Genomic DNA, 13238 nt, shown 5'->3' with positions numbered 1-13238 from the left:
GCTATTACTAACTTGATGTTTTTGTTTTAAAATGAAAAACATAATTCAAGATACCAAATAAGAAAGTAAAGGGTAGGGATTTTAAAGGAGCTTACTTAAGGATGTAGGAATATAAGGCACATCAAAAGTGCATACTCTTTAGTGTTTGTGAATTGAATCTGGAAAATGGTTGTTTTATAGGTCTTGTAACTCCGTCACTATATGCATTTATATATGCAAGACAATGATATCAATCCAAAATTGATTTTCATAATTTTGTTAAACTAAAATCTCAATCATGCACTGTGGTTTAAAACTTTAAAATAACGTTCTCCAAATATCCTGGATTTCTACCAAACTTGGACAGAAGCTAAATGTTTATGATCATAAGATAATATCCGAAAGTAAAGTTTGTAAAAAAAATCCTTTTTTTCCCTATATTACTTATAAACATCATAAATGACCTAGTTTTTTTCCCAGTTAACATTACATACACTCTGCAGTTAAAGATTTTAAAACATTAGATTTTATAAACCATCCTGGATTTTTACCCAATTTTGACAGAAGCTTCTTACAGTACTAGTCAAAAGATAGTATCTAGAGGAAAATTTTAATATCTTTTCCTCATTTTTGTTGAGCCTGCAATTAACAGCAAAAGTAGGCGAGACTATTTGTTCTGCAAAACTCTTACAATTGTAATAGCTTAATACATCGATAACCCATCTCCAGCTAGGGGTTGAATTGAAGGTCACATGAATACGTATTCAATGAGGTCCAGATATTCACTAGCAAATGCACAACTCATCAACCTTGTTTCGCAGCTAATTTAACAAAATAGAACCAGATTGGCTGCTAACAGTTAATTATAATTTCACTATATCATTTTTATTAATGATTTAACAATAAAAAAATATAATTTTTTTTTTATATCTGGAAGCTAATGCACATAACAGTTCATTCCAGTTCTTAACCTACATAACATTATCTTATCTTTATAAGTTAATAAGTCTAAATATTCTTCAAACTCAAAGTTTAAAAAAAAAAAGTTAAAACATAATGCTTTGGGAGAATTTTCCATTTCTGATTTCCATGTCTGCTGAAATTGGTCAAAAATTCTCGGTTTAATGCTCATCTTTAACCATTTTGGATTAAAACTAAAGTTACTCTGATTTAACCAAATATTTGAAAGTCCATATTTATTCAAGATATTTTTAATACAGATCAATTATTCAATATTTTAAACGTACTAACTGATCTTCTAGTTAGTATTACCATATAACTTTTGATCATCTGACCATAATACAACATTGTTTTAGCAGTCAGTAAATACATACTTTCTTTCTATATTAGTTTTTCCTTTCTTGATTTACATGTGCATTTTGATACTAAACAATGCATTTTCTTTTACAGAGAGAGTCATTCGGTTATAGTTTTAGTGACAAACCCGGTGTGTCGTTACTTACATTACAAAAAAGTAGTTGGCATACGGAGGCTGAACCACAGGTAAGACATGAAAATATAAAATATAACTTGTTTGATAATGTTTGAAATAATTTATCCAAGAATTTTACTGTAAAAAAACTGTAGTTAATGATCAATATATTACCATTTTAAACTGTAAATAATGTTAACATGTTTCATATGTAGGGACTTAATTCAAGGGACCATGATGTTTTTATTGAATTAAAAGAAATTAAACTACCTAAAAAAATCACTCTAGGAAGCACTGGTAACCAATCTTAGTAAAGAATGTATAATTATACAAATCATAAAAGATTTATTAAAAGATAAAATGTATGTTAGACTTGGGAAGAAATAAAACATTAATTATAATAATACACGGCTGTGCAGTATAAAGAAATCTTTTTAAAGGTTGTGTGTTTTAAGTATATTTTAACCAGACTTGGGGTAATTGTAATTGTAATCGTTAATCAGCTGTAATTGATTACAATTTTTCAAGTAATCAGTGTAATCATTAATCAGCCAAAAATCTGATTACATGTAATTTAATTTAATCAATTACTTTTCAAAATACCCTGTAATCCTGATTACATTTTGATTACATTCTGATTACAATGAAAAAAATCTTGAACTGTTTTATGGGCAATAAATGAACCTTTTTGTTATTCTTATGTAATAGATATTTAACAAGTTATGAAGTTAAGATAGTTTGGTTTACTTTATCAAGCATGTTAATTGATTTGTATACTTCAGTAAAAAATAAACTGTTACAATATTAAAAAAGTCATCATGTCATTAGCCGAAGAAGGCCTTAGTAAAAGATATTGTACATATATTCACAATTTAAAGATGTACATATATATATTTGATAAAAAAACTGTTATATTTAAGCAATATTATATTTTTCTTTAACCCTGAATTATAATCTTTTGTTAATATTGTGATTATTGTAAACTTTGAATTGACAAGTAGGAAACCAATTAAGGTTTGTTTTTATTGAAATTTCCAATTGAGTATAGCTGTAGGACAATATATATGATAAAAGATTAATCAGACATGTGAAAATTTATCTAATTAGCACAAACTAAATTAAAAGTTGGACAAATATCTTGTTTAATATAAGCAAATTTTTGTATGTACTTGGACTGGACATGTAAATCAAAATGTAAATTGCATTGACTTATAGTACTTGTATTTTGTTTACAATATGTTTAAACAATTCTGTTTAATTTTTTCATGATTTTTATCTGTTAACTTTATTTCATCCATATTTAAACTTCCAAAAATGCACCTTGAAATACATATAAAGTCTAGAAGAGGTCAGAAGACAAACAGCAAACTCTTTATAAAGCCATAATCATATTCAATTGAAGTCAAAATGATTCAGAGATCAATGATAATAAAGTGTAATGAGTAACACAATGTTCATGTATGTCTGTAGTGAACTTTTGTGGTTTATTAAATAGATGAAGTTTGAAAATATATATAAAACAAAATTCTTTCTAAAAAGAACTAACGTTATATTAAAGTTAATTCATTCTCATCATTCAAAATGTTTTTTTTTTTAATTCATTGTAATCAGATGTAATCATGATTACTTTGCCAATGTAATCATTAATTTAATCAGACACTTTCAGAAATGAAGTAATCATTAATTTAATTTAATCGTACAAATGACAAAGTAATTGTAATTTAATCAATTACATTGAAAGTAATCGGACCCATCTCTGATTTTAACTGATGAGAAACTCGAACATTGATGTGAAAAAAAGATATGATTTCAGAATGTGTCCATTGGTCTAAAAACATAAGGTTAAATTGTTGTCCTTCATTCAATGCTGAAGTAAGCAATTTATTTAATCATTAATGATATTTTTCTTTCTGTTACCAAAAAAAGAATATAATATTAAAATGTAATGCTGATAGAAGAAAAAACAGAAATGCAACATTTTTAATTGTTTTACTTTATTTTTGCAGATTTATCCATATGAAACATTAAAAATCACCAATTTTGATTTACCAAGGGATGTAGATTTAAATCGTTTAGAGGTAAGTTTATAGATCCAGGTATAGACCTTGTGTTGTTGAGTTTCTAATGATTGTTAATTTCACACTGCTTCACCGTGGGTTCTTTCTAATGAATGTTTTTACCACAAATTATTACTGGTGGTTGCAAAGCTTGCACTTAATGAAGAGTTATAGTTTAGTGAATGTCTGATTTGCAGGGAAAAGAAGATACATATTTTTTTGGTGTAGACACCCAGCACTTTTTATACGACCGCAAAAAAAAATTCGGGATCGTATAATGGTATGATGTTGTCTGCGTCGTCGTCGTCCGAAGACACATTGGTTTCCGGACAATAACTTTAGTTTATGTAAATAGATCTTTATGAATTTTTTTCAGAAGGTTCAATACCACAAAAGGAAGCCTGGGATTAATTTTGGGGATGATGGTCCGAACTGTTTTGGAATTAGGGGCCCAAAAGGGGCCCAAAACGAGCATATTTCTAGTTTCAGGATATGACTTGTGTATAAATATTTTGATTGCTCTGAAATTGTACCACAATGTTAGATACCACATGTAGAAGGTTAGGATACATTTAAGGGGTTATGGGGCCAAAAAAAGTTTAGGAATTAAGGGCAAAAAAGGGGCCAAAAACCAGCATTTTTCTAGTTTCGAGACAATAACATGTGTGTAAGTGTATGGATCACTCTAAAATTGTACCACTATGTTCTATATAACAAAGGGAAGGATGGGATTGAGTTTGGGGTTTATTGACCTAACCATTATGGAATTAGGGGCCAAAAAGGGCCAAAAAGAAGCATTTTTCTAGTTTCTAGACAATAACTTGTGTGTTAGTGTATAGATCTCTCTGAAATTGTACTTCAAGGTTCCTAACTACCAAGGAAATGCTGGAATTAATTTTTTTGGTTATTGCTCCAAGGGGGGTTTCAATAAGTTGGGTTGGGGCATTTTTTGTTTACAATTTTTAAAAGGGATTCATATTTTTTTTTTCAAAATTTTTCAAATTTTTGAAAAGTTTTCAAGATGAAATATTTAATTGCACACTGACAGTTATGAGTAATAGATTTGTAAGATTTTTGACCACATTTATTTTGTGTCAGAAACCTATATAATGTCAAAAATTTGATCACAATCCAAATTTCAGACAGAATCAAGCTTGAGTGTTGTGTCCATACTTGCCCAACTGTTCAGGGTTTGACCTCTGCGGTCGTATAAAGCTGCACCCTGCGGAGCATCTGGTTAATGAAGAGTTTTTGAAACTCACTAAAATGTATGTAAATGCATTAACATTTGTATACACATATCGAGGAACCATCACTCAACTCCAAAGACGTACAAATAACACATGGTCCAGACAGTCTGACTTTGTAAAAAAATGTGGAGTAGTTTTGCATGCATAAAAATCTACACAATTACATATCAATACCATATGTAGTAAATTAAACAAACAATAAATAAAAACAGCAGTGTACAGCTTCTTACAGTAAATACTCTTACCTGAAAATGGTAACATCTGCTTAAATTGTTACAAAAGTTTTTTATACTATAAATCAGAATAGAGGAAGTAGAAAAATGAGAGATATTGCAGGAGTTCAATTTGATCAATTTTGTTTAAACAGGTATCAATTTATAAATGCTTTTTAGCTAAACATTTGGTAGACAACCTGTTCAGTTTGTCATAGATACCATTAGATATTGTTTAATATAAACTCTCAAACTGCCATTTCCTCTGATAATCTTTTATTAACAAAAAATTATCTCATTACAGATACATTTAGATGAAGAAGACTTTCAGAATATATTAGAAGTACCAAGAAATGAATTTTATAGACTGCCTTTATGGAAACAAAATGACATGAAAAAAAAAGTGGACTTATTTTAAATTATCATCCCTAAGAACCATGTGATCAAAATATGACATATCATTTGATGATGGGGTCATGTGATCAGTGATATTAGTAGAAAGATAACTAGTGCTTTTGTACAGTACAGACAATTGGAACCAAGCTTTACCATTTTTCTTATCCTGTTGAAAACGTATATTTCTGTCATAAATCATATGTTTTATTTACTGTTTACATCTGCCAGACAGAATTTTTTAAAGTATTGCTAGGTTGAAATACAAGGAGAAACCTTTAAAATATTAGTTACTGTATAAATAAAAATTATTTAAAAATGTACTGAAAAACAATTGGATATTTTTCAAAAACAAATAACTATCCACAAATTATCTTTTATTGAGAAAGGAGGTTTATATTATGTTCAGTTCTCTTGACACAAATAGAGAATAACTCCTTGATTTATTTAACTGTAGCCAGCCAATTTCGAAGGAGATAAAATTACTCAATAAACCTTGGTGAAGAAATAGGTCATTTGTTTTCAAATGAAACTGTATTAAGATTTTGAATGTTAAAAACCTTAGTATAAAATTTGAGATATTTTTACCACAGTTAAATGATTAGATCTGCTGTTTTTATACAAGTTATTGTTTTATGATAATATATTTATTGTTAGTATTTTTACTTTTTTGACCTTTTTTGTAGTAATGAGTTGTGAGAAAATACTAGGTTGTTTTTAAAAATGTATACAGTACAGGGGTTACTAACTTCCAATGGTTTCGATTTTTCGATGAAATTTTTGACTTCATTTGTTTGAATTCATAGATGGTTATAATGAGAATGAAAAGTTTGAAGACAAAGTCATTCAGTATATGAAAGTTAAAAAGATGAAATTAGAAGTAAAACATAAGAAGACTAATGAAAAATTTCCGTAACAATTCATTATCATAAGGATCTGATGAAAACAAATGGACTTGCACATTGGAAGTATTCGCAAAGGTGATAAAAAAAAACAGTCAAACCGAACTTACATGAATGTTTGGTGTTAATTAGAAAATATAGGTACACAAGTCATTGTGCCATGCATGAATAACTCTAAATTTTGCTCAATCTAGGAGGTTTTATCGAAAACAATTTTCTTCCAATTTTTCCCCCTTCAACAGGAAAACATCAATTTAATAAAAAATTTATGATTATTTTGTTGGGATGAATTAGATTTTTGTAATGGAACATCATGATTCAAATATCCATTATTTGAAGTAGATGTTTGCCCCAATAGTAATATAAAAAGGAAATACAATACAATATTGTGGATTCACTATTTTTTTTGGTACCAATTTTTGTGGATATTTGATTCTTAGTTCATGGCTTTGCAAAAGTATGCAAACCTATAGACAATTTATACTTTGTCTACCTTTAAATTTGTAGTGTCCCAATAACAAAAAAAAGCAATGAAAATTGGTATCCTACGAATAATAATGAAACTACAGTATATAAAATGACTTCAAAAGTAAAATCTATAGAAATACAAAATAGTGAAAAAGTTGTTCATGCATAGCATTATACAAGTGTATCAATATTATTTTTTTTTAGTAGATTGAAATACTATTTTGTTATTTGAAATTATTATATGAATTTCTAAATTTTATAGTAGCCTTGTTATTTTGTTGAATATAATTTTTATTTAAAATTTTAGGGTATTCTGCTTGGTTGTATTTTTACCTCAGGTTTACAGATTTTTTTTAAAGGGCTTGTGTTATTTTTATTTATTGTATCACCTCGTAGATTTGGTTGTGCACTTTTAGGTTTGCATCAGTTTTAGTATATTAATAGTTGACCGTATATAAACAGAGATATTTATTAATAGTTATCATGAATCAAAGGGACAGTGGCAAATAGTTTTCTGTAAAAAAAAAATCAAAACTAGCTCTTTGTTATTACATTTTGATGTTTATGCAAGTATTAAAATAAATATAGATCTTATGAAATCACATATGGTTACGTTTCAATTTTTATCAAATTTTATCAATATTAATAATCATGTTTTCTTTTGTATTGTCTTGAGCAAGATTTTGAATTAATATTAACAGCTTTTCTTTATTTTCTTTAGTACATTAAATAAGATTCAAACCATCTCACAGATTGAAAAATGTTTTTGTATAACTTCACAATATTTTTCATCATTTTGGTATATCAAAATGATGTGAGATTCTCAAATGATTTCTTGATACTTTGACAAGTTTTCAATAACACTTATTACAATGGAAAAGCGTTTGCTTTCGATTTGTACCTCACGTCTGGCAAATGGATATGTTTAAAAATCTTTAAAAAAGACGAAAAATGTCTCCATTGTCAAATTTTGAATACTCCATATGTTAGTCTCTTTTTTGTATGGGTATAGAATAAACATATTAAAGTACAAAACTATAGAGCTTTTATTTAATTGGTAAATTCTATTCAAATGAGAACATCTGAAAAATCCCCAGATAAACTTTTAGCGAAATTTTCATGGAGATGAAATTTTTGCATAATCAAAATCAAATGCTTTGTGCCTTGATAAAAGTTAATTTTGGTTAATCGGTTATTGTATAGAAAAGCTAATGGTCTGTGAAATGTTATATTTATATAAATTAATCACCAGTTTATCATGTCATCAGAATGTGCAATTGTTATTTTATATTAAATGCATGATGTATATAATTGCTGTCAAAAAAAGGTGTGCTTTGTGTATGTGAGAGTGAATATCTTACTTCCTTGTTGGGTTGAGAGTGTCCATATGTTTGTCAAGTGTGAGTTATCTTCTACAAGGTTTTGAGTAATCAGAGCATGCATGTAAAGTAATTTTGTGATTAGATTTTACAGAATGAAAATTTTACTATATGTAATTTTGCTTGTATTATGTTAGATTTTTTTATGTGTGAGGACAATAGTGTTGATTAAAACACTTTCTTCTTTCTCTCATGTCTTCCCCCGTTTTATCCTGTTTTGTCATGTTTGATTTAAGGCTTATAATGAAAGTATGATACTCTCACATTGTTGAATCATAGTAGTCGATTATCTCCCTTTAGTAAAACAACAAAATAAGGGGGAGATAATTTTTGATTGGCCGAAGGCATCATAAATCTGGAGCAATAAAAAGCTGTACATCTCCCTATTATGCATTGAATATATGGAGAGAAATAAATGCAGAAAAGGGAACATTGAGGATTTAGATTTTATTTCTTTGTTAATTTTAAATATTACAGTGATTTGAAAAAAATCTCACAATAGTCACAAAAAATTCTGCTGCAAGTATTTTTTTTATATAGTTGATTATGCTCTGCATAACAATGAAATAATGAGGGTTTATATTGTTTTGTTTTGTTTAAAAAGCAAACAGGGTGTAAATTTACAGACATGTATATGAAGGATTTGTGGGCATTTAACTGTGTAGTCTTAGTGCCCCAGTGAGTATGTACTGACTGTATGAATCAAGCCGTTTACATGTGTTGGTGAATGTATGCCTAATCAATATTTCTTAGCTTAGATTGCAAGATATAAAAACATGTTTTAAAAATATTTACACTATTATGCATTCAGAACATAGCAATTGGAGTATATAAAGCATGTTTTTTGGGTTTTTTTTCTTTCTTTTTATTTTATGAAATTTAAAAAATATGCAGATTGGAATTTGAACCTTGGTTCAATTTTACACGATGAATAATGAATATGCAGTTCAAAATTCTCAACCCCGGTTAATATTGATGAGGTTAATCATTAATATGCAGACTAGAATCATTTGCATTAGATATCCTACTAAGGATACCAGTAGAAATAAAAGCCTAATATTATGTCGTGGCTGTGCAATGTTATGTCATGGCTATACAATGTTATGTCGTTGCTGTACAATGTTATGTCATGGCTATACAATGTAATGTCATGGCTTTATAAAGTTGTGTCATGGCTTAACAATGTTATGTCCTGGCTGAACACTAACCAATTTAAGCTAAACTATATGAACAGTGTATTTTATTACAGCATACAAATCATGTGTATCACATAACACTCAGCATATGCAGTTTTGATTTATTTATCTGATATTTAATAATTTTTCTTTTCATCAGGTTGTAATTGTCTCTGATATTTTATATTATTACTATATATTTTCACATAACCAGACTTCTGTTTATAATATTTATTAACATATAGGTCTAGTCAGGTGAAAATGATACAACCTGCTTATAGTTTTTTTTGTACGTTTGAATGTCTTTATGGCTCTGTGCAATGTTCTGTCTATATGACAGATTTTATACATAGATTTTAATGGTGCTTTATTTGTTTGTTGCTAGTTGGTTTGTAGAATTTTTACCACAATTCCAATTTTCATGTTTGATTCTTCACTTCAAAAGTTCTGTAAGATTTGTCTATTGGAATTTGGTGAAAACTTCAATAAAATTTTACATCTCAAATTTATATTAAGTTTTAAATTTTACATCTAGAATTAATCATTTATAGTTTAAGTAAGTTATGACTCGCATGTAAAATTTATCTTATGATTTTTCATTTAATGACTGCAGCCTTTAAACAACACATGCTGAAATAATTTTGGTATAAAAATTATCAGCAGCAAGCCATTTAATATAAGTTATACATCTTCAATTTTCTTATTTTTGACCAGCAGCAGAATTTCTCAAGTGAAGAACCTACATGAAAATACAGTATTTTTCACAAGCCAGTTTAACTTGTGATTTACACTTGACTTTTAGAAGAATATATTTTTCACTTAAGATTATGTATGCTTTTCACAGTGTTTTCGTAAAACACGATGATGTCAATAACAATTTTAAAGTCATAATTTATTATGAATGAAATGTCACAAATCTTTCTTATGAGTTAATGTCCAGAATTTTTAAGTTGTAGATGAACAAATTTAATTACATGTAGGTCCGTCTCAATTTTAGTTATTGTTGATCTAAGTTGTGTTTGCCTTTAGAATACAAAAGTATAATTAATTGAAAGTGAAGTCAAAGTACAGATATGAGAGTAGAATTTCCTATGATTGATTTTGTACATTGGTCTGACTGGTGTATAGATGTTGACTTGAGATAGAATGCTTTGAATGATGTAAACTCAGTGTAGGTAATCATATAACCTCACGTTATAAATATGCTTAAAGTTGCTACAAATAAGCAAAATAGAAAAAAAAGAAAGGATGGGAATATATAGGTAGGGTAGTTTGTTTCTTCTTTGGAAATTTAACTGAATTGAAATTCAAAACTTCCATCTATTTGTTGTTATTTCTCTAAAACCTGATAGTTTTGATTTGTCATTTCTTTTTATTCTATGCATTTAAAAAAACATTTTTCTTTTGGTTTTTTTTTTAAATCAAAATTTCACTTTTTTTCTAGAATACTGAATACCTGTTCTTCCTATTTTACAAGAAACCAGTATTGTTACTAACATGCTGGTTCCTTTTTTTAAGTTCTTCCTTACAGCAGAGCAGCATTATATTTTTAGATTAACCACTAGTCAATGTTTATGCCTTCTGTCTCTGTGGTAACCCTATAACTTACACTGGGTTGGTAACTTGTTACAAAGCTATATATAGATGTCTAGCTTCAAACACCCAAATAAACTGGCAAAAACTGATATTATGTTGTTTTTATTCACATTTTGTAGTAATTGGTTCTGATTTTTTGAACAGGATGTGAAAATCTCTTATGTGCACATGAAAAAATAGCAAAGGAATAGTGCTTTTGTTGCTGTTCTTCATCTAAAATTCACAGTGAGGCCTTAAACACAGAGAAAAAAGCAGTTGTGTTTACTAAGTTTCAATACTACAATACACCAAACAAGAGTGCACATGTTGAAATGTCTTGCCTGCTTTATTTTTTTTTGAATTTATGATAAAAGTCAACAAGTATCACATAACATTATCAATAACGTTAAACCCTAGAAAAAAAATAGGCAATGTCAGATGAAATATGCCAAACTGGCATGTACACCTTACAATCATTGCATACACCATATATAGAGGACCTTTTGCTAACAGTATCTGAGAAATAGACAAAACCACAAAAACAAAACATAGTCTGTTTACCATGAAAATGAGGTCATGGTCACCTTACAATCATTCCTAGACCAAATATAGTTGACATGTTGCTTAAAGTATCTGATAAACTGATGAAGACATGAAACTAAACTGACCTTAAAAATAAGGTCAAGGTCATATGAAATCTGCCAGAAATGTACACCTTACAATCATTCCATACACCAAATATATTTTGCTTCTAGTTAATGAGAAATAGACAAAGCAACAAAACTAACATTGTTCACGAAACTATGACGTTTTTTTTTCAAGCAGTCGCTGAACCTTGAAAATTAGTTTAAGGACAATGGACATATGAAAAAACGTTAACAAATTGTGACATGGATGAAGATTTGTCTCATTGGCACTCATACCACATCTTCTTGTGTTGTTAAAGCATAAAGGTCTTCTACCTTCTGACATATAAAGCTTTATACAAATATTTTAAGCCATTGCCGCTTTGCAGCTGGATTGAAATTCCTATGCAAGTTGTATTTTGAAATGAAAGTCTCAGGTGAGACAAAAAATGGGAGAAGTTCCATAAACCTTTAAAAAATGTATTTGCCATCAACACAAAATCTTCATAAAACAAAACAACATGAAGATATGATATATAGTCACAGCGAGGCTTCCTCGTGAGCATGTGACAGGGTTAAATAACAGGCAACAATAGTTGACTGATATTCAAATAAGGAAAATCTATCTAAAATATACAAATCAGAATAAAAACAAAAACTGAAGGATTTGCATGAACTTAAAACAGAGCTAGACTGGTTTTGTCTAATGAGGGAGTGTGTGAGTGTCTCATGATAGTTAGAACCAGTTTGTAAGATCTCAACCCTCTACCTCTTTTTAATCATCAGTAAACTAAACACAAGGATGACCCAATAAAAGAATATTCAAGAAAAACCAGTTCAGGAAAAGCATTTCAATTCTGTTATAAAAAAGACAATGTTTAATACCGGTAATATCCATGTATTCTTATAGTTTCTGAAAGCTCAAAGCTGTGAAACCTGGTGACTCAAATCAAGCTTTAGTCTAGTAGGAAATATAAATCTCTCAAATAGTTACATCTCCATCAAATATTTGTATACATTTTAGCTCACCTGGTCCATCGGCCAAGTGAGCTTTTCTCTTTTAGTGTCCATCGTCGACTTCCATTGTCATTAATTTTTACTAAAATCTTCTCTGAAAGTACTAAGCCAAACTTTGCCACAATCATCATTGGGGTATTTAGTTTTAAAAATGTGTCCATAACGGGCCAACCAACCACCATGGCTGAAAATAGAACAGGGGTAAAATTGTTTATCAGGTCAAGATCAATCTGCCCTGAAATTTTCAGATGATCCATTGTTGAGTTGTTGCCCCTGAATTGGTAATTCAAGGAAATTTTGCTGTTTTTGGTTATTATCTTGAATATTATTATAGATAGAGATAAACTGTAAACAGCAATAATGTTCAGCAGAGTAAGATCTACAAATAAGTCAACATGACAAAAATGGTCAGTTGACCCCTTAAGGAGTTATTGCCTTTTATAGTCAATTTTTCATAAAATTTGGTAGTCTTTTACAAGAATCTTCTCCTCTGAAACTATCAAGACAAATTTAACCAAACTTGTCCACAATCATCATGAGGGTATCTAGTTTTAAAAATGTGTGCAATGACCCCTACGGCGAACCAAGATGGCAGACTTGGCTAAAAATAGTACATAGGATAAAATGTAGTTTTTGGCTCATATCCCTGAAACCAAAGTATTTAGAGCAAATCTGACAAGGATCAAACTGTTAATTATTTAAATACATACAACAAGATATATGTGAAACTACAAAAGTGATCCTGTATATAGCGGTGGAGGATGGAATTATTC

At 29.0% G+C, this 13238-nt stretch overlaps 1 protein-coding gene across 3 annotated transcripts in view; it reads left to right on the top strand.

Annotated features, from left to right (window-relative positions):
* Positions 1-10932, top strand: part of LOC139521922 (dematin-like) — a 64300-nt gene extending 53368 nt beyond the window's left edge. For all 3 annotated transcript variants that reach the window (XM_071315679.1, XM_071315676.1, XM_071315678.1), the window contains 3 exons: positions 1390-1482; positions 3418-3489; positions 5235-10932. In XM_071315679.1, the coding sequence (XP_071171780.1) occupies positions 1390-1482; positions 3418-3489; positions 5235-5348 (279 nt within the window). In that variant the 3' untranslated portion in view covers positions 5349-10932. The remainder of the gene's footprint in view (positions 1-1389; positions 1483-3417; positions 3490-5234) is intronic.
* Positions 10933-13238: the final 2306 nt, after the last annotated feature.

This window comes from Mytilus edulis, chromosome 4, assembly GCF_963676685.1.
Source record: "Mytilus edulis chromosome 4, xbMytEdul2.2, whole genome shotgun sequence".
In the NCBI taxonomy this organism is placed as follows: Eukaryota; Metazoa; Mollusca; class Bivalvia; order Mytilida; family Mytilidae; genus Mytilus; species Mytilus edulis.
This window is presented reverse-complemented; position numbering and strand designations above follow the sequence as displayed.